Below are 25,973 nucleotides of genomic sequence, written 5' to 3' on the forward strand. Positions count from 1 at the left end.
AGGTAGAGGTGAGGAGTGCAGCAATGGAAGAGATAGGCAAATGCTGTTAAAGCTATCCAACTTATAGTCATCACCTCTGGAAATTCATTTTTTCAATTTCTAGTCCCCCCCCCCCTCAAAAAGGCAGGAAGTAGACTGTTAGTCTACAAACATGCTCAGATAGAAGACAAAAAGTGAAATATACATTATACAGAGGTAAATTAAATATAACACCTCTCATCTCTGGAACCTGTTAGCATACAAATGGCTGTAAACCTCTAGTACCCAGAAAGACCATAACGACAGGCTTAACAGAATAGAAAGTCACTGAGTGAGTGAATCTAGTGTTCAGGCACTGTGCCAGAGTCACAAAAATTAAAAGACAAGGTCTTTGCCCTCAAAGAGTTCAAGGTACTGGGAAAACAAGGCATATAATAAATGGCAATAACTATGTGAGAGTTATGCTAGAGATATGTATAAATGCAATTATGTGATTATAGAGAAGAAAATGACTAAGAGGGAGGGAGGCAAATGTAAATTCATTGAGAAATGACATTTGGGGGATGAACTCATTGAAGCATAAGAGAGCTCAACAGTGGTAGAGAAACAACACGTGTAACAATACAAAAGAAAAACTTGTGAGCTTTGGGGAAGAATCAGCTTATTGTGAATGGTATCTAGGGTGAATGAAAGAAGTGGCAGAAAATGGGGCCGGTCTATGAAGAATATTACAACAAATGCTATGGAATGTACACTTGATTTTATAGATAATGTGTCATTTAAGAAGTAAAGTAAAAAAATGAGACCAATTTTTTAAAAAATTTACTGATGAATGTATGGAAGATGAATTCAAAAGTGTCTGTTGACAGGCAGATCAGATAGGATGCAGTGCAAGTCTAAGAAATAATGATGCTATGGATTTAAGAAGTGGCGGTGGGGTTGGGAAGAAAGGAATAAGTTTAAGAGACATTTGTATTTAGGAGGAAAAATAGATTGGACTTGTCGACCAACTAAATGGAGTGAAAACAAAAGAGAGGGTTCAGAGATAATTTCCCCATTTAACTAAACTAAAAACTAAAAACCAGGTATTTGTTTTTCTAGCACCTAACTACATGCCACAAAGTATGCACTTAGTAAAGAACGAGTAATAATGACTAGGTTTGAAATCTGAAAAAAACAGGAAAATGTTTCCAGAATAATTTGTTTTGGCACAGTTAGGTATTATTGTTCATGTGGCAATTTGGGTCCAGAGCAAGAGGATATGGGCTAGAAATACAAAATACAGAAGATATCAGTGTACACTTATCATGTGTAGCCAGGGGAGTAGGTAAGGCAGATCCGGATAAGCCTAGTTACTTTTCTTATTCTTAGCTATAGGGACATGATTACTTTCTATTCTAAGAATTCAACTCTCTGTCACCATTCACAGTACCCAAGGTGAGGGAGCAACTAGGTTCTATAGAGACTTAGGACTGAGGACCCTAATTTCTCACCTAGGGAAAATGACAAGGACTTTTCTGCAATACCAACTACTGAAATATGTCTATGTATACACAGGTGAGGCCAGTCTCCCCCAAAGAACTCCAATTAGTTGTGACCTGACAAGGAATGAAGATAAGTTTTCATTGGAAACCATTTCCTTAAGCACCAACACTTCTTTTAATTATCTTTTTTTTAAAAGATTTTATTTATTTATTTTTAGAGAGGGGGAAGGCAGGGAGAAAGAGGAAGACAGAAACATCAATATGTGGACGTCTCTAGCATGCCCCCTACTGGGGACCTGGCCCGCAACCCAGGCATGTGCCCTGACTGGGAATCGAACCAGTGACCCTTTGGTTTGCAGGTCAGAGCTCAATCCACTGAGCCATGCCAGCCAGGGCTCTTTTAATTATCTTTTTATAAGAATATTTAAAAATGTAGCACACTTCCATAATGTAGAATTTTCCAAATCATTTATCTAACTCATTTTGTTAAAACTCCTTTTCTAGGCATAAAGCTCCGAGGTTTGTGTTTGCCTATACAGTCACTATACTGACAGTACATATTTTCCTAAGTAGGCATGTGCAAGCTCACATTCACACGAATTTTTTTTGTGTGTTTTCAGCAAAAAATTTGCCAAGTCAAATGAAACTTATTGATGTTAAAAACATTTCCTCAAAAATGTGAATAAAAGGGATACATTTGGTATATTTATTAGAAACAAACTTTGAGAAAGACAGTTATAAAATATTGTCTACGAAATTAAGTTATCAATGTATTATTTATTCAAAAGTTGAAAGCCTAATTTATGCATTTCTTTAATGCCTTAAGCAGTATTTTACATGTCAACCTTAAGCAAAGGTTCTATTTTTCCAGAGTTCAATGAAAAATGCCTATTGCTGGACTGATAGATTCACAAAAGGCAAAGTGGACACACTGAAGAAATTTAACACCAGATTTAGTGGAGAGTAGGAAAAAACGCTGTTCTTTTAAAAATGAAAACAAGACAGACAACTTTTTACTATTAGACAAGAGAGTAAAATATACCCTCTTTTTTCTTTTTTTTTGGTAATGATTAGTATTAGTATCCCTTACAACAGAAGTGCTGCAAGGGAAAAATCATAGATCAACTTTATCCTTTTCCAATATGAAGCATCCCAAAACAGTTTTAAAAATTCTCCTGAAACAGGCACCTATGGCACAGTGATGTGATAGCAGAACAGTGATGCATCCACACCAGGGATAGGAGGTTACAAATCTACTGCCCCAGTGGACACTGAGCATAAGAGCACTTTGCTGCGAGAGAAGGGCCTGCCTCTCTCAAACAACACCCTTGCTGACCTATTCATCTGCCGAGTAGGTATTAAGGAAGGCTTCTTTACCATCTTTGGAATGGAATGACTCACAATCTCACTAGTGGTAAAGAGAAAAAAAAAAACCGTAATATGATTATTAGAAAATGTCAGCATTCAAGATACCTCCTGTGATTTACATAATTTACCTTAATAGCATAAAGTATTTAAGTTGGATATTATTGAGACAGTGGAATACTAGCACAAGCCAAATGACACACAGAGAAATTGAAAAAGAATAAAGAGTGTTTCACCTTTGCAAATATACTAGCGTCCAAGGAATTTGTTCTCAGGAAAACTGTCCCATTTGTTTGCCAACTTTAATACCTATAAGATAATTCTCATACCCGAATCACTTTATATGAATATATTATAGCTAGATTTTAGGATGTTACACTTTGTGTTTAACAGATTCAAATTCTTATCTGACCAACATATAAGGTCTGTCTGGAGAAGTCCAGTCATTGTTAATATAATAAGAATGGTTTGCACGACATCGATGTAACCTGGCAGCCAAGGAGAGTGGACTGGAATGCACATAGGTGAACAGTGACAACTTCACTGTACTAGTCAGTGGGGGCAGTAGATGCTACTGAGTGAGCATGTGTACTGTGTGGCCATTGCATTCAAAATGACTGAGAAAGTAGAGCAATGAATCTGCATCAAATTTTGCATTAAGCTTGAACATTCCTCTGTGGAAACTATTCTGATGATTAGTTATGTGGGCAACTGGTGATTGGCAGCTTCGTCACGATAATGTACCCAGTCATGTATCACATCTTGTGCAGAGTTTTTTGATGAAACATCAAATCACCAGGTGACTCAGCCCCCCTACAGTCCAGAGTTGGTACCCTGCGACTTCTGTCTTTTCCCCAAACTAAAATCACCTTTGAAAGAGAAGAGATTTCTGACTGTTGATGAGATTCAGGAAAATACGATGAGGCCACTGATGGCAATTAGGAGAACTGTGTGAGGTCCCAAGGTGCCTACTTTGAAAAGGCATCATTGTCCTATGTACAATGTTTCTTGTATCTTCTTCAATAAATGTCTCTATTTTTCATATTAACTGGTGGATACTTTCTGGACAGACCTCATATGCATTCGATAGTATTTCATTAACTATGATCTCTGATGTTATATAACTAGCATTTAATAAATGTTTTTTTAAATAAAATATAAATCAGGCATGTTATATAACATATCAAAATAATTTTTTTAGGGCAGAGAAAATCATAAACAAGTCTATAAAATCCGTTATTTGGCTGAAGTACTTTTGGTTAAAAATCTATAAAAGTAATTTGAAATACTATATATAAAAGTGATATAATATTTAATCATAAAGTATTTGAAATATAGTCATGTAACTTTTTAAGAGCCAATTAGTTTGTAGTAGGTCACACACAATACACTAATTATTTGTCCATACCTTAAGTTTCAAGTCTTAATATACCAATAAACATAACTAACTAGTCATAAATAAATTTAATTGATAAGCAGCAAAATTTAGTTACGACATAGGTATCAAACAATTATGCTACACAACACTAAGTTCAAGGCATGTCAGAAGGAAACATTCAACAAAAAAAGATTTATTATTTTACTCAGAAGAAGACACTTAAATACATATATTATCAAATAACAGGGACTACCAATGTGAAAAATCCTACTTTTACTCAGTTACTTTAAGTATTTAAGTGTTAGCTTTCACTTAAGTATTCAAAGCAGCTACTTCAGCATGTACGTCCTCTCAGTAAATACATATACACACCACTACCTCTCATACAAGCTATGATCTGGCAACCACACCAAGTACAAAAGAAGGGCAGTGGAAGCCACAGACTGACTGTAAGATCCTTGAGGGCAGGAACTCCATTTTCCTAACTTATGTATTCTCTTTACTTAACACAGTACCTGGCACACAGTAGGCCTTCAATAAATATCTGTTAAATGGAATGTTAAGTACAGAAAGAAAAATTTAATTTCATCTAGGAAAAAAAGTAAAAGCTGACTTTGAATTTGAAGCTTGAATTAGATTAAAATATTTTATATTAAAATATTTTTGAATTAAATAATATTCACAAAATCCTCTACTTTAAATTGAAAACTGTATAAATTTACTATACATCAACCTATATTTGAAGGGAAAATCCAAAAATCTGTTTATGATTGAATAAAATGTTGGCTGCCCTAATAAGCACAGCAAAAACCTCTTCCTACAGCTATGGTAGAGATAAAGCATTTCCTTTGAAAAACTCTCCTAGATGAAATAACTAATCATTTTGCTTTCTGATTAATGACAAATTCATTTGGAAAGTATAAAAATAATTAGTTTAAATATATTCTGCATGGCTCATAAACCAACACCCAAATGAGCAGAAAGCATAAGGTTATCTAAATGCTACTACAGTTAATGTTATCTTTGTAAGAAAAGATCAAGTTGATTCATAACTAATAATTAAAATGATGTAATAAAATTAGTCCAAAAGGTATTCCAATATCATGATTTAAGTTCAAGAGCAGAGAAATTATAAATGGAAATGTATATTTTTGAAACAATATATTTGTACATTATACGTTACTCCAAAATGCACTTTATACTTTTAAAAAAGAAAGTATCTTTACAAGGACATTTAAATTTAATTTTTTCTTATTAAATTATGTAAGACTAAATATGAAGCCATTCTGAAACTAGATATTAATCATTAAAAAAAGTAACTTGTCAATAATGTACAAAGAACTATTTTTTAAGGCACTATGCTCCTTTTCTTTTAGCTATTTTTTAATATTAATTCAGAGTACACTGTTTCTTATAGTATAGTAATAACATTATTTTAAAACTTCTAAATTATAGAATTACAGTGAATGCCTTCAAAATTAATTTTTCAAAACATTAACTGATTAAATAAGTTCAATAATAATATGTGATATAATACATGTCCCTAAATTTTTAAAAGATAACTCTCCTTCTAAAAGTCACTTTAGAAAGCTGTAGCAATAATCTTAGAAATAAACGCCAACAATTCTATCATCTGGAAGAAAATAAAGCATTATGGCTTAATATTTTAAACAAGTGAAATACCTGATGACAGTCGTGAAGTACTGTGTGTACACTACTGCCTTCAGCTAACTACCAGACTCTGGACAGGGTGGGCAACAATAATTAAGAGAGAATACAGAAATCACACAAATAAAATATATTAAAAATCTGCAAATAAATTATAACTATTCTTCAAGAAAAAAGTAAAAAGGCATAACCTGTTCTAATATACCTCTGGAAAAAATAAATTGTCATTTTTCTTCAAGAAAAAAGGTATAACCTGGTTTTAACATACCTCTGGGGGGGGAAAAGACAACTCAATAATAATATTTCTTTTAAAGATGATAAAAGCTCTTCGATAATATATATGATCAAAGTGTTTTGAAAGTAATAATCTTTACCATTTCCTGCATGTAAATAGCATAGTTTATACATTCTATCCATGCTGAGAAGGAAAAAAATGAAAACACCAGAAATAAAGCTTTGTCATTCACAAGTCCAAGTATATATGGGACTACATTTATTTTATTTGAATGAAAAGCTTTAAAATGATCCATGGTCATGACTGTAAAACTGCAGTAAATTGCAAAAAGCAAAAACTATCTTACAAGCCTAAAAAAATTTAAGAACCACATTTCAATTCAGTAAAAGAGAATTATTATAACGTAAAATTTAAATGTACTAACATCCTTGTACTTCTGAGACTAAAAAGTTAATGATAATTTTATTCAAAATTGAATTAAGAATAAAGAAATTCTGAAGAATATCAACTATAATATAGTGCTACTATTACTAGTACTGCTATGAATCTGAATATTATTCTTAATTGCAATTTTAATAAATTTAAATATCCCTTATACTACTATTTTTATAAGCTTATTACAGAATAGATTTAGATGAAATGAAATGGAAATAAACTTATGCTTCACGAGATATTGAATATACCACATTTGATAAATTGATTATATTTTAAAAATTATAAATAATTATGTAACTGGTAAATCAAGCTATCCAATAACATATTGCTAAACAATAGAGCCTTAAAACAGTTGATATAAAATAAACAAACAGGAAAAGTAAGGATTATCACATACAAACACAGTATAGCCAATAAAAAGAAATTTACTTCTAGGTGAAAAATGCTTATGTAAACACAATACCTTACCAATTTTATTTACATTTTCATGAAAGTGTGCACAGCACCCACATATATTATCATTAAATATCTCCAGTTAATTTTGTTTTATTCAAATAAACCAATGTATTAAATTAGCAAACAGCTTTTCTAAATATCAAAAACAATATTAACAAGTTGTTTCCGACCTCGTCTTAAAGCTAAATGTAACAGTATTGCCATCTAGTGTTCATATCAAATGAGCACTTCCAATACATATGTCACACTTAAAATTAAGTGCGCCCAGGTTAAATACAAACTGCCATTTCTATTGACAAGAGTATAGTTTTGACAGATGAATAAAAGGAGAAAAACAGAAAAGGTCACTGGGAATCAATGGAAAGAAAAGGAAAGTAAGGCATATGGGAGAAACACCCTTCCTATATATATGCGGTTTCTGACACACTTGGTTCTTTTATTAATTTTTTATTTATTGATTTTAGAGAGAGAGAAAGGGGGAGGAGAGAGAGAAAGATATGTTGTTCTACTTGATAAACACAGCTAAGGTCCACATTTTGTTCCTAAACATGGTATGTATGTGACTTGATTGTCTTGTATATTTTATTGACCAAACAAAAGCAAAGGACAACACCTTACTGTTAGCTGCATCATCCCTTTGTAGCCCCCTCACCCTTTGTATGGCAAATGGCAATCAGGTGAGATCAAGTCCTAAGTAATTTGTCAACAAATGAATCTCAATTCATAAAGCCAAATTCTATACAAAGTTTATAATTTTGATTACTACTAATCAAAAGAGATAAAAAAGTAAAAACTTATTTTAGGTTGTTAGAGTCAAATAGAATATCACTATTGTTAAGGTGGAAAACAATTTAACTTGGTTAAAAAATAGAAAGACATTTTGGGCCAAACTGCTTCTTAATTATAACATTAAAAGCATTGTTGAAAACAAAGAAAAGTAAATCCAACCACCTCCACAAATATCACACTCTAGAGGCAAACTCAGTGGGCACCAGAGCCCCACTAAAGTAAGTCCTGCTCTATGGGGTGTGCCCCTGCAACAGCTGATGCTCCATGGTGGTCAGTGGTCACTGCCAGCAGTCACTTGCAGCTGGTCGGCTGGGGTTCAGGGGCCAGTGGGTGAATCCCTCCCATTGACATGCCAACAGCAATCAACTACAAGAAGAGGGTGTACATAGCCCACCCAAGGATGCACCTCAAGTGTCCTGCTTGGGTGATCAGGTAGGCTGTGCCACTGGATACTATAGAATACCTACTAGTTTACCAAGCCTGGAAGACATAGCAGCTCTGACTAATACATAGAAACAAATACAGGGAGGCTGCCAAAATGAGGAAACAAAGAAACATGTCCCAAATGAAAGAACAGAACAAAACTCCAGGAAAAGAACTAAACAAAATGAAGACAAGTGATCTACTAGATGCAGACTTTAAAACACTGGTTAAAATTATGCTCAATAAATTTAGTGAGAACATCAAAAGCATAAAAAAGGACCAGTCAGAAATGAAGGACACACTAACTGAAAAAATAATTTACAAGGAATCAATGGTAGCAGTAGTGTAGATGGAGCTGAGACTCAAAGCAGAGATTTGGAACATAAGGGAGCAAAAAACACAAAATCAGAACAGCAAAAAGTAAACAGAACCCCCCCCCCCCCCCAAATTAAAATAGTGTAAGGAGCCTCTGGAACAACCTCAAGCATAACAACATTCCCAGCATGGGAGTATCAGAAAGAGAAGAGAGCAAGAAATTGAAAACCTATTTAAAATATTAATGACAGAAAGCTTCCCTAACCTGGTGAAGGAAATAGATATGCAAGGAAGCACAGAGAGTCCTAAACAAGATAAATGCAAAGAGGCCCACACCAGACACATCATAATTAAAATGCAAAAGGCTAAAGACAAAGAGAGAATCTTAAAAGCGGCAAGAGAAAAACCATTAGTTACCTTCAAGGGAGCTCTCCCATAAGACCGTCAGCTGATTTCTCAACAGAAACTGTGCAGGCCAGAAGGGATTAGCAAAAAATATTCAAAGTCATGAAAAGTGGGGACCTACAACCAAGATTCCTCTACCCATCAATTTAGAATTGGACATATAAAGAACTTCCCAGACAAGAACAAGCTGAAGGAGTTCATCACCACCAAACCGGTATTATATGAAATGTTAAAGGGTCTTTTAAAAGAAAAAGTGGAAAAAAAAGATCAGAAATTTGAATGATAGAACGCTTTAGTATATACATTTCTATCAACAACTGAACCTAAAAACAAAATGAGAGAACAAAGAGAACAGAAACAAACTTTCAGATACAGAGAACATTCTGACAGTTGCCAGATGGGAAGCGGTTGGAAGGGAAGGATGAAAAAGGTAAAGGGATTAAGAAGTACAAACTGGCAGTTACAGAATGCTCATGGAATGTAAAGTACAGCATAGAGAATATAGTCAATAATATTTTAATTACTATGTACAGTGTCAGATGGGTATGAAATTTATTGGGATGATCACTTAGTAAGTTATGTAATGTCTAATCACGGGTATACATCTATAACTAATATAATGCAGGTCAACTGTAATTGAAAAAAATAATTTAAGTATGGGAAATAAAAGTAAAAAGGAGATAAAGAAAGCAGACAGATGACATTGTTCAATTATAATCAAAGCCTGCTGCTTGAAAAATCTTCAAATCTGGATGCTACCAGAAATTTGCTACATAGCCTTGTACAAATCTCTTAGGCATTATGAGTTTCAGTTTCTTTTCTTTAAAGATTAACTTATTATGTGACAAGACTATAAAATGCAAAATGCCCTACCAATTGTAAGGTACCAACAAGCAAGGTATGATGGGTGGTGGTAGCACTATTACCATTTACTAGATTGCAATAATGACTGCTACCACTACCACAACATAATATACTTTTCAATCAAACCAGCTTGAGAGTTCACAAATGTGTCTTGTTTCTTCCTAATCCTATCCCTTTGGTCATATTATCCACCCCTCATAAATCTCTAGTCTACAAAAGTCTATCTACTGGAAATAAGGTGTTAGCTAATTTTATGTATCATTTTTACTTTGTATTTACCCATTCTCTCATTTCTGTATAATGAGAGTGAATCACTATATAAATCAGAAGTGTTAAAGAAAAAAATCCCACTCATTCTCCTCAACTCAGCTCCATTTTTCAGCTTTTCTGTGAAGTCATCTTTCTTGCACCCTGCCCAATCCAGAAGTGATCTCTCTGTTCTAAATCTTTCAGAAGTACTAACTAGGATTCATTTCTAGCCATAAAACATTATTTTTATATAACTGTTTTATCCCTCAAGAATACATTAAAAGCTCTCTAAAAGGGAAAACCATTTATTATCCTTCTTTGTATCTCCCACAAAGGTAATTTTGGGGTACCTGATAAGTACAATCACATGTACTTTAAGAGTACCTCACTTCCTTAGGCTTTAGTTCTCAAAGATTGACATGAGTCACATTGATTGGCAGCATTATTTAACCTCTCCCAGGCTCAATTCTTTACGGTAAAAACTGTAATTCCTATTTTACAGTTGTTGTAACAGCAAAAACAAACAAAAAATTTAGGTATCGAATGAAGAAATCTAAGGATAATGTAAAATTTGAAAAACATGTAAAAAATATATAGAAAAAATCTCTAGAACAGATTAAATCTGAATTGGAGTTTTTTAATTATTGGCATTAAGGCTACCAATCTATCTACCTATTAGTTATATGCATAACCTAATAAATGATTACTTTACCTCCTTTCAAGAACATAGTAAAGGTAGATGAAATTTTTTAATAAATACTGACATAAAAATTATGTAACTTAAATGTTGAGTTAAAGGAAGAATTAAAAGTTACTACCACACACTAGATTATAATGGCTAACACCCATTCAGGAATAAAATTTATTTGCAGTGAATTAAAATGCAAATGCTATTATTTATATATTCTTCAACCTAAAAATTTAAACATAAAACAAAATCCTCATTGCAACATATTTGCTCTTCAATAAATACTAGTCATGTCATTTGCCTTTTCTTCTGTTTTTCTAGATCATTTAAGAAATACTACAACTATATTTCTAATAAAGAGGTTTTTCTAAAAATAGCAACCAAAAATCAACTTTATTAAATATGTCATGGTTCCTATTTTTAATACTACTGCTGCCATCTAGTGAAAATTTTGAGAACTTAATCATTCTAGAAATAGGAGCACTTAAAAAAAAAAAATGCATGCTATCAACCTGAAAGGAATATATGTGAAGAATATTACTTCCTTGCAAAAAAAAGTTTTAAAATTTTATTTTCATTAAATTATATTTCTATATTATAATTCATCAATAATCATGAAGCCACTTGTTTGTTTAATCAAGATCATTATCATAATTTAAAAATTCCTTTATTAAAAATAGGAAAAAAATCCAGTAACACTGAGCTGTTTTTATCATCTAATTATACTTATAAGGAAATTCAGTGGTACCCTAAAGATTTGGAATTTTTAATTACTTACCAAGAACAAATTTTCATTACATAGTTAAAAGAGTAACACCTACTGAGCAAAACTCTGTATGCCTAGAAGTCTACCAACTCTACTACCTGAAAAATTCCATAAAAATAAAGATGATAGATAATAACCTATCACAAAGCTTACCTGGGAAAAGACATTTGCTGTTGGAGCAACTCTGCTGTCCACAATACTATATAATATTGCTAATAATCTATCTAGTGGAAACATTTTTGGTCCAAGGAGATGATTGCTTGTCTGTAAGAAAAAAGAATATGGATTTTCTTCTTATAGCAGAGGACTCACTTTCTGTATTATAAATTCCCAGTAACAAAATATTTATGTCCTATAGTTTCCCAAAGATGCTACTAAATCTAACTTGCAGTCCGTACTTAAAAACTTTACCTGATATAATCATGATTAATCCCTGAGCACTTTCTTCAAGATTATCTGACTTAGCATCAACAAATATTAATTAAAGAACTCACAAGTCATCCAGACTAGACCTAAACATCTCCTCTATTTTGCTGTTGTAACCAGATGTTAAGTGACTTAGACACATCATTAGTAAAGACAGTACATAACAAAAAGCAGGGTCGAGGTCCTAACTCCTAGCCTAGAACTTACTACTTTCTTCTCACCATTCGGCTTTGTGTAACAGACTGGAAAATGTACTCATTCAACATTAATAGTTCAAAAAACATCAGTTATAGCACATACTACATCAGAAAACTAATAAAATGTTTCATAATTTGTGAATAAGCTGTTGGCTTAAAACAATGCAAAAGTCATAAAAAGTTTAAAGACTATAAAAGGTTCATTCTGGTATACACAATCATGTGATACAACTACTTGTCATTAGAAAGCTGCAATGTTAAGTGCTTAAGTACTTTATATTAGCAATAGCAAAAAAAATGAGAAGCTACATTTACATGCACAAAAATAACTATTTCTTTAAAGAATGACTGTAGAGGAAAACATTTATTTAGAATTACAAAATGAAGATGTATTTACCTCAGCAATTTATATTTAAAATATAGTTCAGAAAATATTTTGCAAGTTTTAAACTTTATATGCTTTCGTCAATAATTACTTCAAACATTTAGAAGGTAACGATAAAACAATTAGTACCAACGAAACCTCAAATTTTATCAAACCCTAACATGCAATACGTGCAAAGAAATAAAAAATTAGGTCACATTACAGATAAGCTGAAGCTCCCTTTCACTCCTCTCACATCCAATTCTCTCTTTCCCTCCATAAAAGAAACCACTACCCCAATTTGGTGTTTTTATCAACTACCATGACAGTTTTTATACTATATATGTGTCCACAAACAATATACAGCATTGAATTTCCCATCAAGATAGTGGGGTAGGTAAACAAATGGGATATGGCCTCCTCCCACAATCACATCAAAATTACAGTACAACTACAGAACAACCATCATTCAGAACTGACTGAAATCTAGCTGAATGGAAGTCCCACAACAGGGATTAAAGAAGAGGCCACATCAAGACTTGTAAAAGGAGCAGACACACAAATGAGCTGGTTCCTTGACCATGTGTGGTGAATAAAAACTGGGAGGACTGTCTCAGCTGCAGAGATCCCCCCTGAGGAGCAAAGGGTCCCAGCCCCATACCAGGCCCTCCAGCCCAGGGTTTCCAGTGCCAGGAAGAGAAGTCCCCATAACTTCTGGCTGTAAAAACCAGATACAGAGAACATTCTGACAGTTGCCAGATGGAGAGCAGTTGACATCTAGTGGGTGGGGGAGGTTATTGAGTGGAGGGATTGAGTAAAAAGGAAAAATGACTCATGGTGTGGTAAATTCTGGGTGGAGGGGGTAAAAGGGGATTAAATGGTAATGGAAAAAATACAATAAAGATTAAATAAAAGTAAAAAGAATGACATTGTAAAAGCTATTGACAGAGTTTTTATTTTCACTTTTGTTTTTATTTTATGATTAGAAAACACATTTCCAAGTTAAAAATAAAGTGTTTTAGTGGCATCAGGACATATGATACTTATTTTCATCACTGAACTGTATGTGCTATAAATGCAAACTGACCTCCCACCTAGAGAGGAAGGCAGTCTGAGAAATACTTCTCTAGTTCCACTATAGGTCATTGGAGACTAGACGCCCATAAAAATGGAAGATACAATCAAAAAATGAAACCAAATAAAACAATTTTTGAGAAAGCAGAATATGGAATGAAAATTGGTGTCAAATAAAGAAAAATAGCCTTGGCTGGTGTAGGTCAGGGCTGAGGACCAAAGGGTTGCTGGTTCAATCCCCGGTCAGGACGCATGCCTGGGTTGTGGGCCAGGTCCCCAGTGGGGGCCAAATAAGAGGCAATCACACATTGATATTTCTCTCCCTCTCTTTTTCTCTCCTTTTCCCTCTCTCTAAAAATAAATAATAAAAAATCTTAAAAAAAAAAGGAAAAAATAGTGACAGCAACATAAACTTAAGTTATGAATATTTATGTCAGAAAAACTAAAACTAGAAACAGTTAAAAGAACTTGTCTGTGGGGAAAGGGACTAAGGATGAGGAGAGGAAAAAGACCATTGCTTTTCCATATAAATTAACTAGCAAGTAATCTGGTACAATATACATGCATTTATTGAATTAAAAAGTAAAATATTAAAAAAAATCAAAGTTCACTGAGGATACACAGTGAAAAAGAATTATATAATTGAAGATAGATAACAGATTTAAAAAGCAAACATGTGGTTTGCTTTTTAATGCTTGATGCCTGATTAAATTTAGAGCTTCATCAGGGTAGAGAGAATGACTATTTTGTTCTCCACTGTATCTGTGGCATCTAGCAGAGTGCTTGGGATAAAGTAAGCATTCAATCGAAATTTCAGGAACAAAGAGAACAAAAATATAAAGAAACTTGTAATTGCATACAGGGAGCTTTCAGTTAAGTTCAGATTTTAAAACATGAACCAAAGACAAAAAGAGGCCACTACTATAAAAGTCATATTTAAGAATAACATCAGAAGAACTAGAATTCATCTAGAACTAGAGACATGTTTCTTCATTATGTCTTTGCTCAGACAGCTCCCTCGGTCAACACTGTCTTTTTCCTAGTTTTGTACAAATTTACCCATTCTACACAGATGGTCTAAAGTGCCAGCTCTTTCACAGTCCTCACTCATCATCACTCTGTATCTCCCTTATCAAATTTCTTAAATGATTCTCTGTCTGAAAGATAAAATTCTTAGTTTTATATTCATTCTTTAATTTTCTTCATTCATTCATTAAATTTATTTTTTTTTTCAATAAATATCACCAAGTGCTATAAGACACAGAGGTGAATAGATGGGCTTCCTTCTCTTAAGAAACTGGTCAGTTGAGGATATTCCTCCACAATTTGACTTCAGTTGACCTTTCCCTGAAACTTACCATATATGACAGCCAATTATATTTCATTATTTATTTTATATACCCTACACTTCCTCACATCTGCTTCTTGGCTTAACTCATTTCGCCAATTGAAATGTCTTCCTCTCCCATCACTACATATCCAATCCTCACCATTCCTGAGCACCCAAATGCAAGCCCAATCACAAATCATTCCCTGACCATTCTAGCTATTAAGTATTCTCTTACCAATCATTTATGATCCAAAGCAGTCACAAATGTATAAAAAAGGGTACAAAATCAATAATCTGCCTATGGTGGAAAGCCTAATTAAAGATGTCTCAGTTGAATGGCATACTAGGAAAATCTTTCCATCCTAAGCAAATGGATTTATTAATAAAAATTCCCTTCTAGACTCTGGCACGTTGTAAAGGGAGGAAAAAAGTCTTCCCTGAGAATTTTAACTAGAAACTAGGGCTTAAAATGATGTGGGGGCAGAATTCACACTCCTTGTGGTCTGAAAATCACCAGGTGAGAACTGAATTTCCAATGATACTAGGTTACTGGTGTTCCTGAGTGCCCGCGCAGAAGTATATGTAAAACCTTTTTAAATGAGCACACCTCAGGTCTCAAAAATTCTAAAGATTAAGTTGAGCAAACATCTAAACATAACAAATGTTCAATAAACAAGGCATAGATGCCTAAGTCAGAAAAAATGGAAAATGTAGAATTAGATCACCAAGGATCTAATACTGGGTAAGATACAGAATATAAAATAGGTGTTTTCATGTTAAAAAATATTACTAGAAAAAGTATAAAAGTGAAAAAACTTGATCCAATAAAACTTCTAAAAATTAGAAATAAGATTACTGAAACTACAAAGTTAATATAAATAGACAAAGAACAGAGAAAACCAAAAAGAAACATCTCAACACAGAACTGAAAAAATTACTCAGAATATAGTATACAGAGACCAAAGGGAATGAAGAATGAGGACTTAAAAAAGTTGGGCAGACTGAGAAGACTTACCAATATATCTAATCAGTACATCATAAAGACATGTTAGAATGGAGAAGCAATATTTGAAAAGTTAATGACAGAGAATTTATGAGAACTAAATAAAGGCATCATTATTCAAATTCAGGAAGCAAAACTAATTCCAGGTAAAGAAAACTTCAATCCAGACACACCACAGTGAAGCTATAAAAACACTAAAGGAAAAGGAGAAAAGAACTTAAAAGCAGCTAGAGAAAACACAGATAAAGAAATGGAAAAAACAAACAAACAGACTTTTTAAAGCAGGAACACCAAATTCAGAAGACAGTAAAACAATGTCTTCAAAGTCCTAAGAAAACACTATCAATTTAGAAGTATATCCTGAGTTTTTAAGAATAAGAGTGAGAAACAAAAGTCAGAGCTTCTATAGTGCCAAGTTTATAGTTCAAACTTCTCAATCTTCTGCCAACAGAGGCAGCAGTGGTTTAGATATACAAAGTGGAACAAAAATGCTCCTTTAAACTGCCCCACACCTCCACCCTCAAAGGTAGTACTCAGCGCCTTTAATTCCTATGCATTTCCAGATTCCTCAGGTCAAACCCCCTTGCACTGGGGTTTAGGTTTCATTCAGCCTCTCTGGTCTGCTTAGTCACCTGCATATCTATGTACTATGCAAGTCCAAATTTTGTGGGTCTCTCATCTGCTTATCTCTTATGTATTTACCTTTTTATTTCTTCAATGCCACTTTTGTGGATGTCTCAAAGAAGAAAAGAAGAAAATCTGCTGTGTTTAATTAAAAACTCCAGGGTGATCTTTTTCATCTATTAATTCACTACAAAAAGTTGTCAACTTTTATCTCTAGTAACAGCTCCCTTGAATGTACCTTCAATCACTGTATTCAACATAGCAAAATACTAGTACTGTATTAATAATGGTACTGTATACTATGTCCAACTGACAGATAAAAGGATGCATTATCCACTTCCCATAGTATCCTAAATTCATGAGTTTTTCTTAGAGAAATTAAAATGTAAATACCTTTTCATGTTTCTTTAGAAAATTGGTTTTCTTGATTTTCCCATGATGCTGAAATTAAGAAAAATAATTTTAAGATTAAAAAAAGATAGTATTCCACAAAACCAGAAACACAATTTGTTTAAAACATGGCATGGATAACACTAATTTATGCATCTTGAACTTTTTTATTTTATTCTGCTTATGACCTCAGATATCACCTTAAAATATCAATATATTTTAGCCTGAGGTGACTGAGATTTTGATTGTATAGATTACTTTTATATGTAAGGAAAAAGCTCTTAAAATAGTGATACTTCCTAAAAGAACTTATTATATTAGTTTATTATAGTATATTTATTTTTATAGAAACAAAAATTCTAAAGATAAATGGGTTTTTACTCATCCCTTAAGGTAGGCTGTTAATTCATTAAAAAAAAATACTTAATTGAGAACATTTAATTAAGCACTTGGGATTAAATAATAGCAAAAAAAAAAAAATAGATGTTGTCCTTGTCCTCATGAAATGAAAGATGTGACGGAGATGGGCAAAAAAAAAAAAGTTTATTACAAATATATTTAATAATATATAAAATTGCATATAATTTTTTCAAAATGAAAAGAATTCTAAAATGGGATTTCTTCAGCTAATATATATATGCAGAAGGAGCTCCTAATTTTGTAGATAATAATGTATGGAGTGTACAACATTGTAGCAGTTGTGCTACAATAAAGAAGTTACCATCCTTAAAATTATTCCCATCTCTCATACTTCAAACAAAATCTTACATATTTTTAAAATCTAGAATTATTACCTTAAGTATACTTGAACTCTTCTGTGATACTATTTTTCCCATTTAGGTTGTGATCGTAATTTAAAGCCTTTAGAGGATGAGTCCTATTTACATATTTAGTAGTTTCTTATTATAATCTCTGCCCCTTAGAAACTTACAGATATTGAAAAATTTCAAACTATTCAAGGGATCTAACAAAATAAAAAAGAAGTAATTATTACCTTAAGGAAGAACCTCTTGTCAGTTCTTGCTGGATTATATGAAGCGAGGTATGCAGCAATTAGAATGAACTTAGAGTAATATGGAAGTTCCACATGAGTGTATGTTGAGATACCTACACAACAAAAAACTTTTATGAAGGTATTTAACAGGCTACCATTAGATTTTAAGTATCTCATCTTTTCTCACTTATCTTTTGACTTCCACATGGCATTATCTCATCAAAATGACCTTCTTCTTGGGCTTAAAGCACCATGATAATGATGGTGGTAGTAGTGATTATTACTGATATGCTTTGCTCATTCAATTATTCTTGTTTGGCTCCTGCTTGCTATTCTGAAGTCTAAATCCTATCCAACCTACTCTTCTAAGCCGCACCCTCCATGTAACCTTCCCTGATGCTCCCCTAACATACCAAAAATGGAAATATCTGTCTCTACTATGAACTCCTACTTTGTGTTTTTCACTTAGGGCCCACGTAAACTTATACCTGTATTATTAAAAGTTAACTATACTGAAATTATATTTCTTACCAAACTGTACTATTCACTGAAGGAGCCATGTCTAATATTTTTTTTTGTACCCTTACAGTGCCTTTCACAAAGGAAATGATGAATGAATGGATAAATAAAACAACTGGGTCACTCAAGCAGCACTGATTTTTACAGAAAAGAAGGAATCTGATATTTATTGAAAATACAGTAGGTGTCACACATCGAGCTAAGTATATCTGAATCTTTTCAGTAACTTAAAGCTAGATATTTTTCCCGTTTTAGATGAAGACACTGACTGAGTTAGGCTCAAAATCACACAATTAGGGAGTAGTGCAGACCAATTATTGCAGATGTTCTAAGTCCATTATCTATTTCTTTCCATTAAAACACACACCTAAAAATCACTTGTATAATATCTAGAGCAGTGAGAAACCAAATCAGACAAAATGCAATCTTAGTACTACTTCATTCCAAATCAGTTTCCCCACTAGCCACTGGTCTATTTTTTAAATAAGAATATTTTAGATATTCGCTTATTTTTTTTAAAACTAACGCTGTTCTACCAGGATAAAACCAAAGTAACAGTTTCTTTAAAGAAAACAAAAGCACAAAGCTTTTAAAACATAACCAACTGAAATGTATCCCACAAACAGGGATTAAATTGAACTTTATTCCATGGAACTAATGAAATACATACATACCAAGATGAAATTGTCATGTAACTGTTTTAACAAAAGCATTTAACAAAATAGAAACCTGATTTTTGCATGACAAAATTCCAACATTCAGAAAACAGAAAACTAGTACACTAACTTTACCTCCTCCTATTAAATTGGAGCTTCACTTAAAATATCATCATATTTTTTCCCTAATCTCATTCTTCACCCATTCATTGTTTAATAGCATGCTATTCAATCTCCATCTTTTTGAGTGTTTTGGGGATTTTTCCTTGAGATTTGTTTCCAGTTTGAGTCCCTTATGGTCAGAGAAAATGCTTGATATGATTTCAATTTTCTTGAACTTGTGGAGGATTGTTGTGTGTCCTATCATGTGGTCTATCTTTGAAAATGTTCCATGTGCATTTGAAAAGAATGTGTATTTTGCTTCTTTGGGATGAAAGGCTCTATCTATATCAATTAAGTCCATTTCATCCACAGCATTGTTCAATGCCACAATATCTTTGTTGATATTTTGTTTAGAAGATCTCTCCATCTTTGACAGTGACAGTGGGGAAGAAATCAAAAAGTTTCTGGAAACAAATGAAAATGAACTCACAACAATCCAAAACCTATGGGACACAGCAAAGGCAGTCCTGAGAGGGAAGTTCATAGTGATACAGGCCTAACTAAAAAAAAAATAGAAACATCTCAAATAAACAACCTAACCCTACGCCTACAAGAACTCGAGGAACAACAACAAAGACAACCCAGAGCAAGTACAAAGAAGGAAATAATCAAGATCAGAGCAGAATTAAATGACGTAGAGACTAAAAGCACAATTGTAAAAATCAACAAATCCAGGAGTTGGTTCTTTGAAAAGATAAACAAAATCGACAAGCCCTTAAGCAGGCTCATCATGAAAAAAAGAGAGAGGACCCAAATCAACACAATGAGAAGTGAAAGAGGAGAGACTACAATGGATACCACCGAAATACAAAGGATTTCAAGAAATTACTACGAAGAACTATATGCCAAGAAATGTGAAAACCTAGATGAAATGGACACATTTCTAGAAAAATATAATCTTCCAAAACTCAGTGAAGAAGAAGCAGAAAGCCTGAACAGACCAATAACACCTGATGAAATTGAAACAGTAATCAAAAAGCTTCTGACACACAAAAGCCCTGGACCAGAGGGTTGGACGGGAGAATCTACAGAGCATTTAAGGGAGCGCTAACCCCCATTCTCCACAGATTATTTCAAAATATTCAAGAAGATGGAAGACTCCCAAACTCTTTTTATGAAGCCAACATCATCCAAATCCCAAAACATGATAACGACATAACAAAGAAAGAAAACTTCAGGCCAACATTGCTGATGACCATGGATGCTAAAATCCTCAACAAAATATTGGCAAAAATGTATTGAAGGATTGCCAAAATACTGGCATCCAGCAATAAATTGAAAAGATTATACACCATGATCAAGTGGGATTCATCCCAGGGATGCAAGGATGGTACAATATTCACAAATCAATAAACATAATACACCACATAAACAAAAGCAAAGACAAAAACCATATGATCATATCAATAGATGTGGAAAAAGCATTTGGGAAGGTACAGCACCCATTTCTGATAAAAACACTCAGCAAAGTGGGAATAAAGGGAGCATTCCTCAACGTAATAAAGGCCATATATGAGAGACCTACAGCCAACATCATACTCAATGGACAAAAACTTAGAGCTTTCCCACTAAGATCAGGAATAAGATAAGGATGCCCTCTCTCACCACTCCTATTCGACATAGTACTGGAAGTCCTAGCCTCAGCAATCAGACAAGGAAAAGAAATAAAAAGCATCCAAATTGGAAAGGAGGAAATGAAACTGTCACTGTTTGCAGATGACATGATAGTGTACATGGAAAATCCTATAGACTCTACCAAAAAAATACTCGACTTAATAAATGAATTTGGCAAAACAGCTGGATACAAAGTCAATACTCAGAAATCAAAGGCATTCCTGTACACCAACAACGAAACTACAGAAACAGAAATCAGGGAAAAAATCCCATTTGCTATAGCAACAAGAAAAATAAAGTACCTAAGAATCAACCTAACCAAGGAGGTAAAAGACCTGTACTCAGAAAACTACACAACATTGAAGAAAGAACTTAAGGAAGACACAAACAAATGGTAGCATGTACCATGCTCATGGATTGGAAGAATTCACATAATCAAAATGGCCATACTACCCAAAGCGATTTAAAGATTCAATGCAATCCCTATTAAAGTACCCATGACATATTTTACAGATATAGAACAAACATTTCAGAAATTTATAGGGAACCAAAAACGACCCTGAATAGCTGAAGCAATTTTGAGAAGGAAGAACAAAGCAGGAGGGATCACAATACCTGATACCAAACTGTACTACAAGGCCACTCTAATCAAAACAGCCTGGTACTGGCATAAAAACAGGCACATAGACCAATGGAACAGAACAGAGAGCCCAGAAATAAACCCAAGTCTTTACAGTCAATTAATGTTTGACAAAGGAGCCAGGAGCATAAAATGGAGCAAAAATAGCCTCTTCAACAAATGGTATTGGGAGATCTGGACAGCTACTTGCAAAAAAATGAAACTTGATCACCAACTTACGCCATACAGAAAAATAAATTCAAGATGGATAAAAGACTTAAATATAAGTGGTAACACCATAAAAGTCCTAGAGGAAAACATCGGCAGGAAAATCTCAGACATTCCACGCAGCAATATTTTCACCAATATGTCCTGTACAGCAAGGGACATAAAAAGGTAAGAGTAAACAAATGGGACCTCATCAAAATAAAAATCTTCTGCATGGCTAAAGAAAACAGCATTAACATACAAACAGAACCAACCGTATGGGAAAACATATTTGCCAGTGATACCTCAGACAAGGGCCTGATCTCCAAAATATATAAAGAACTCACAGGACTGCACTCCAGGAAGACAAACAACCCAAGTAAAAAATGGGCAAAGGACTTGAACAGACACTTCTCCAAGGAAGACATACAGAGGGCCCAGAGACTTATGAAAAGATGCTCAGCATCACTAGCCATCAGAGAGATGCAAATTAAAACCACAATGAGTTACCACCTCACACCAGTCAGAGTGGCCAACATAAACAAATCAACAAACAAATGTTGGAGAGGAGGCAGGGAAAAGGGAACCCTAGTGCACTGTTGGTGGGAATGCAGACTGGTGAGGCCACTGTGGAAAACAGTATGGAATTTCCTCAGAAAACTAAAAATGGAACTGCCCTTTGATCCAGCAATTCCGCTGCTGGGATTATACCCTAAGAACCCTGAAACACCAATCCAAAAGAACCTATGCACCCCAATGTTCATAGCAGCACAATTATCAATAGCCAAGTACTGGAAGCAACCTAAGTGCCCATCAGCAAACGAGTGGATCCAAAAACTATGGTATATTTACACAATGGAATTCTATGCAGCAGAGAGAAAGGAGGAGCTTATACCCTTTGCAACAGCATGGATGGAACTGGAGAGCATTATGCTAAGTGAAATAAGCCAGGAGGTGAGGGACAAATACCATATGATCTCCCCTTTAACTGGAACATAATAAACAGAAGAAAAAAGCAAACAAAATATAACCAGAGAAATTGAAGTTAAGAACAATCTAACAATGGGCAGGGGGGAGTGGGGAGGGGCTAGTGGGGAGAGGGGTTTTCAGGACTACTATAAAGGACAGATGGACAAAATCAAGGGGGAAGGTAGAGGCAGGGGAGGGAGGTGTGGTAGGCTGGGTTGGAGTGGAGGGATGGGGAGAAAATGCAGACAACTGTAACTAAACAACAATAAAAATTTTTCAAAATAATAAAATATAAATAAAATATCATTATAGCTTACAAAGTAAATTTACTTTTATAACACTTCTGACTGGTGTTATCTGTATTAACTTCAGTATCTTGCTTATTAGTAATAAAACAGTCTTAATATTTTCTTAATACCTTCCAGTTGTCCTGGATCTACATCATCTTTCTGTAGCTTTTCCCACTGTGAACTGAAAGAAAACAGAAAAGCAATAATGGGTTGAAAATACACAAAATCAATATACCATACTTAAAACAGAGTCCTAGAAAAACTAAAATTTATGTACAAAATATTCAATTTCCCTATAAACAAAACACATTCATACAATATACATATTTGTACCTCTACAAAATCATATAGAGTATATTAGAACATAAACTTATATAACAATACCCACATACTAATTATTTTAAGAACTTTTTCTTTGGTCATAAGTGTAAAGCTATCAAAAAGTATCAACAAATAAATAATACTACCTGTCATTCAGTAAAATGCCCAATGTTCCAGTTACTATATTAAATAACGATTGTTATACACTATGTCTAATTCAATAACAATTCTTAAAATAAGCATAATTCTATCAGGACACTGAGGCCTGCAAGTTAGGATGCTAGAACTGAATCCCTGTACGTGTCTGCAAAGTTCATGCTACTTCCACTGCCCCATTCTGATCTTACTTGCAATTAAAACTATTTATTTTTTTTAAAGATTTCATTTATTTACTTTTAGAGAGAGTAGAAGGGAGGAAGAGAGGAAGAGAAACATCAAGTGTGGTTGCCTCTCATATGCCCCCTACTGGGGATCTGGCCTGCAACCCAGGAATATGTCCTGACTTGGAATCAAACTGGCAACCCATTGGTTCACAGGCCGGTGGCACTCAATCCACTGAGCCACATCAGCAGGGCATAATTAAAATTAGTAAACAGCCCCAAATATTATTAGGACTATGAAGTGATTAACATGTCAAATCCAGTTCATAAGGAAATATACCATAGTATAGTGAAAAGACTGCCCTGGGAGACCAAAGACTTAGTTGTATGACACTGAATAAATCAATAACCTTCACATCAAAAATTAAGGCAATTAGATGCATTGATCTGTAAGGACTTCCTCTGACTTTAAAACCCTCTAATAAAGCTCTTAAAATGCTAAGTGAAAAGGAAATGCCAGAACAATTAAATATACTAAAACAAACTAAGGAGTTTTTCAAATCTATAAGCACAGCTGAAAACTCTAGGAATACAGAAAAAGGGAAATTTTGATTGGCTTCTAGTAACCTATGTGAAGAGCGAACCTAGTCTAACAAGCTGACTTTCAAAATAGATCATTTCTAGCCCTGACCAGTGTGGTTCAGTTGGTTGGGCATTGTCCTGCAAGGCAAGGAGTTCCAAGTTGCATCCTGGCTGTTTGATTTCTGGTTGGGACGCATAACTGGGTTGAGGATTTGGTCCCCAGTTAAGGGTGCGTTCAAGAGGCAACCGACCAAAGTTTCTCTCCCACTCTTTCTCCCTCTCTTCCCCTCTCTCTAAAAATAAATAAATAAAAATTTTAAAAAAACAGATCATTTTTTCTATCTCACAGTTACTTGATAACGCATCACAGATTAGAAGGCATTTCCACCTTTCTTACTTCTTATGAATGGAAATAAAAATAAATTTTACCAGTTACAATATTATAACTCAAGCTTTGAGACAGTTTAAATTAATATGATTTTCTTATAAAATAATTACCCATTTGAGGTTGTTATTTAATCTCTCAAAGTACAATGGGAAGAGAGGAGATTAAAACATTTATTAAATGTCTACTATTAACCCAGCTCTTAACATGTCCTATTTAATCTTCATAACCTTATGAGATAGACTATCATTTCTTCTTCTTTAGTTTTTTTTACAAATGGCAAAACTGAGAGTCAAAGGGGTTAACAAATTTGACAAAGGTTGCAAAGGTACTATGTGGTGCAACCAGCTTTCAATTAAGATTTGACTAAGAAGTCCATCAACGTTCTAAATAAATATGAACTATCAATTTCCAGAGGCGAATCAGAGTGACAGAGTACAACTTTATTAATTGAGATGGAATAGGCTAAATTCAAAGCCCCGACTGGGTAGCTCAGTTGGTTAGAGCATCATCACAATATGCCAAGGTTGAGGGTTCGATCCCTGGTAGGGGCACATACAGGAACCAACAAGAGAATGCATAAATAAGTGGAACAACAAAAATCGATCTATCACTCTTTCTAAAAATCAATAAATACAAATTAAATAAAAAGAAACAGTAGGCTAGAAATCATAATTGTCCAAACTGCTTATAAAAGTTATATAAAATCAATATATATTCCATCAACAGCTTGTTGAGTCAGAATCTAGCCTTCTATGACTATTCTTTTTCTTCTGCTTATTCCAAGTATTTAATATTAATTAGAAAATATAAAATACGTGGTTATTATTTTTTAATTTAATAAAATTTATTTTACATGAGTAAAGGAGGTCAGGGATATTGCGGGAGGGAATGGGCGAATCATTTAACTTGAAGCAATTTAAACACTTTCAAATAGATAAGTAGATATCAACAATCTTAGATGGAATGTCTCACTGGTTCTTTATGCCACAGTGTGAGAAAATAAGGGGACTACGGGCATTATGTATAGTATGAGTAGAAAGGTAACCAGCTGGAATCAAAATGAAAACTGTCCTAACTACCAAAACTTTTTTTTAAAAAAAAGACAAAGGAAATAACCACATAAAGAAATTCAGCAAATTAACATGACAAAGTTACAAAACATATATACTTCATATCAATAAATACAAATGAGTATAATTCACCCATTAAAGGTTTTAAGAATGCTTCAGTGAGACAGGTCAGATCAGCAATGTTTATTTCTGTGCTTTATACCTTTTTGTGAAAAAAGCATATTGCAGATTACATATTATTACAAATTGCAAAGGGAAGATGCTTGTGCACACATAAAGGTATATACGTACATATATGAGCTCTTTTGAAAAAAGATAGAGAATAGGCCTGAAAATCTACGTGGTTAGTAGGAAA

At 33.8% G+C, this 25,973-nt stretch overlaps 1 protein-coding gene across 4 annotated transcripts in view; it reads right to left on the reverse strand.

Annotated features, from left to right (window-relative positions):
- The window catches only part of ORC5 (origin recognition complex subunit 5), a 96,157-nt gene that overhangs the window by 21,983 nt on the left and 48,201 nt on the right, over nucleotides 1-25,973 (reverse strand). For 3 of the 4 annotated variants that reach the window (XR_008427091.1, XM_024558812.3, XM_045193795.2), the window contains 4 exons: nucleotides 23,066-23,118; nucleotides 17,902-18,014; nucleotides 16,911-16,958; nucleotides 11,653-11,763 (listed from right to left, as the gene is read on the reverse strand). Coding sequence is in view for 3 of the 4 variants with exons in the window: in XM_024558812.3 (XP_024414580.2) it covers nucleotides 11,653-11,763; nucleotides 16,911-16,958; nucleotides 17,902-18,014; nucleotides 23,066-23,118 (325 nt within the window). In the remaining variant the exon portion in view is untranslated. The remainder of the gene's footprint in view (nucleotides 1-11,652; nucleotides 11,764-16,910; nucleotides 16,959-17,901; nucleotides 18,015-23,065; nucleotides 23,119-25,973) is intronic. The other variant, XM_045193798.2, reaches the window with a different exon arrangement.

Source organism: Desmodus rotundus, chromosome 6 (genome assembly GCF_022682495.2).
Source record: "Desmodus rotundus isolate HL8 chromosome 6, HLdesRot8A.1, whole genome shotgun sequence".
Lineage (NCBI taxonomy): Eukaryota > Metazoa > Chordata > Mammalia > Chiroptera > Phyllostomidae > Desmodus > Desmodus rotundus.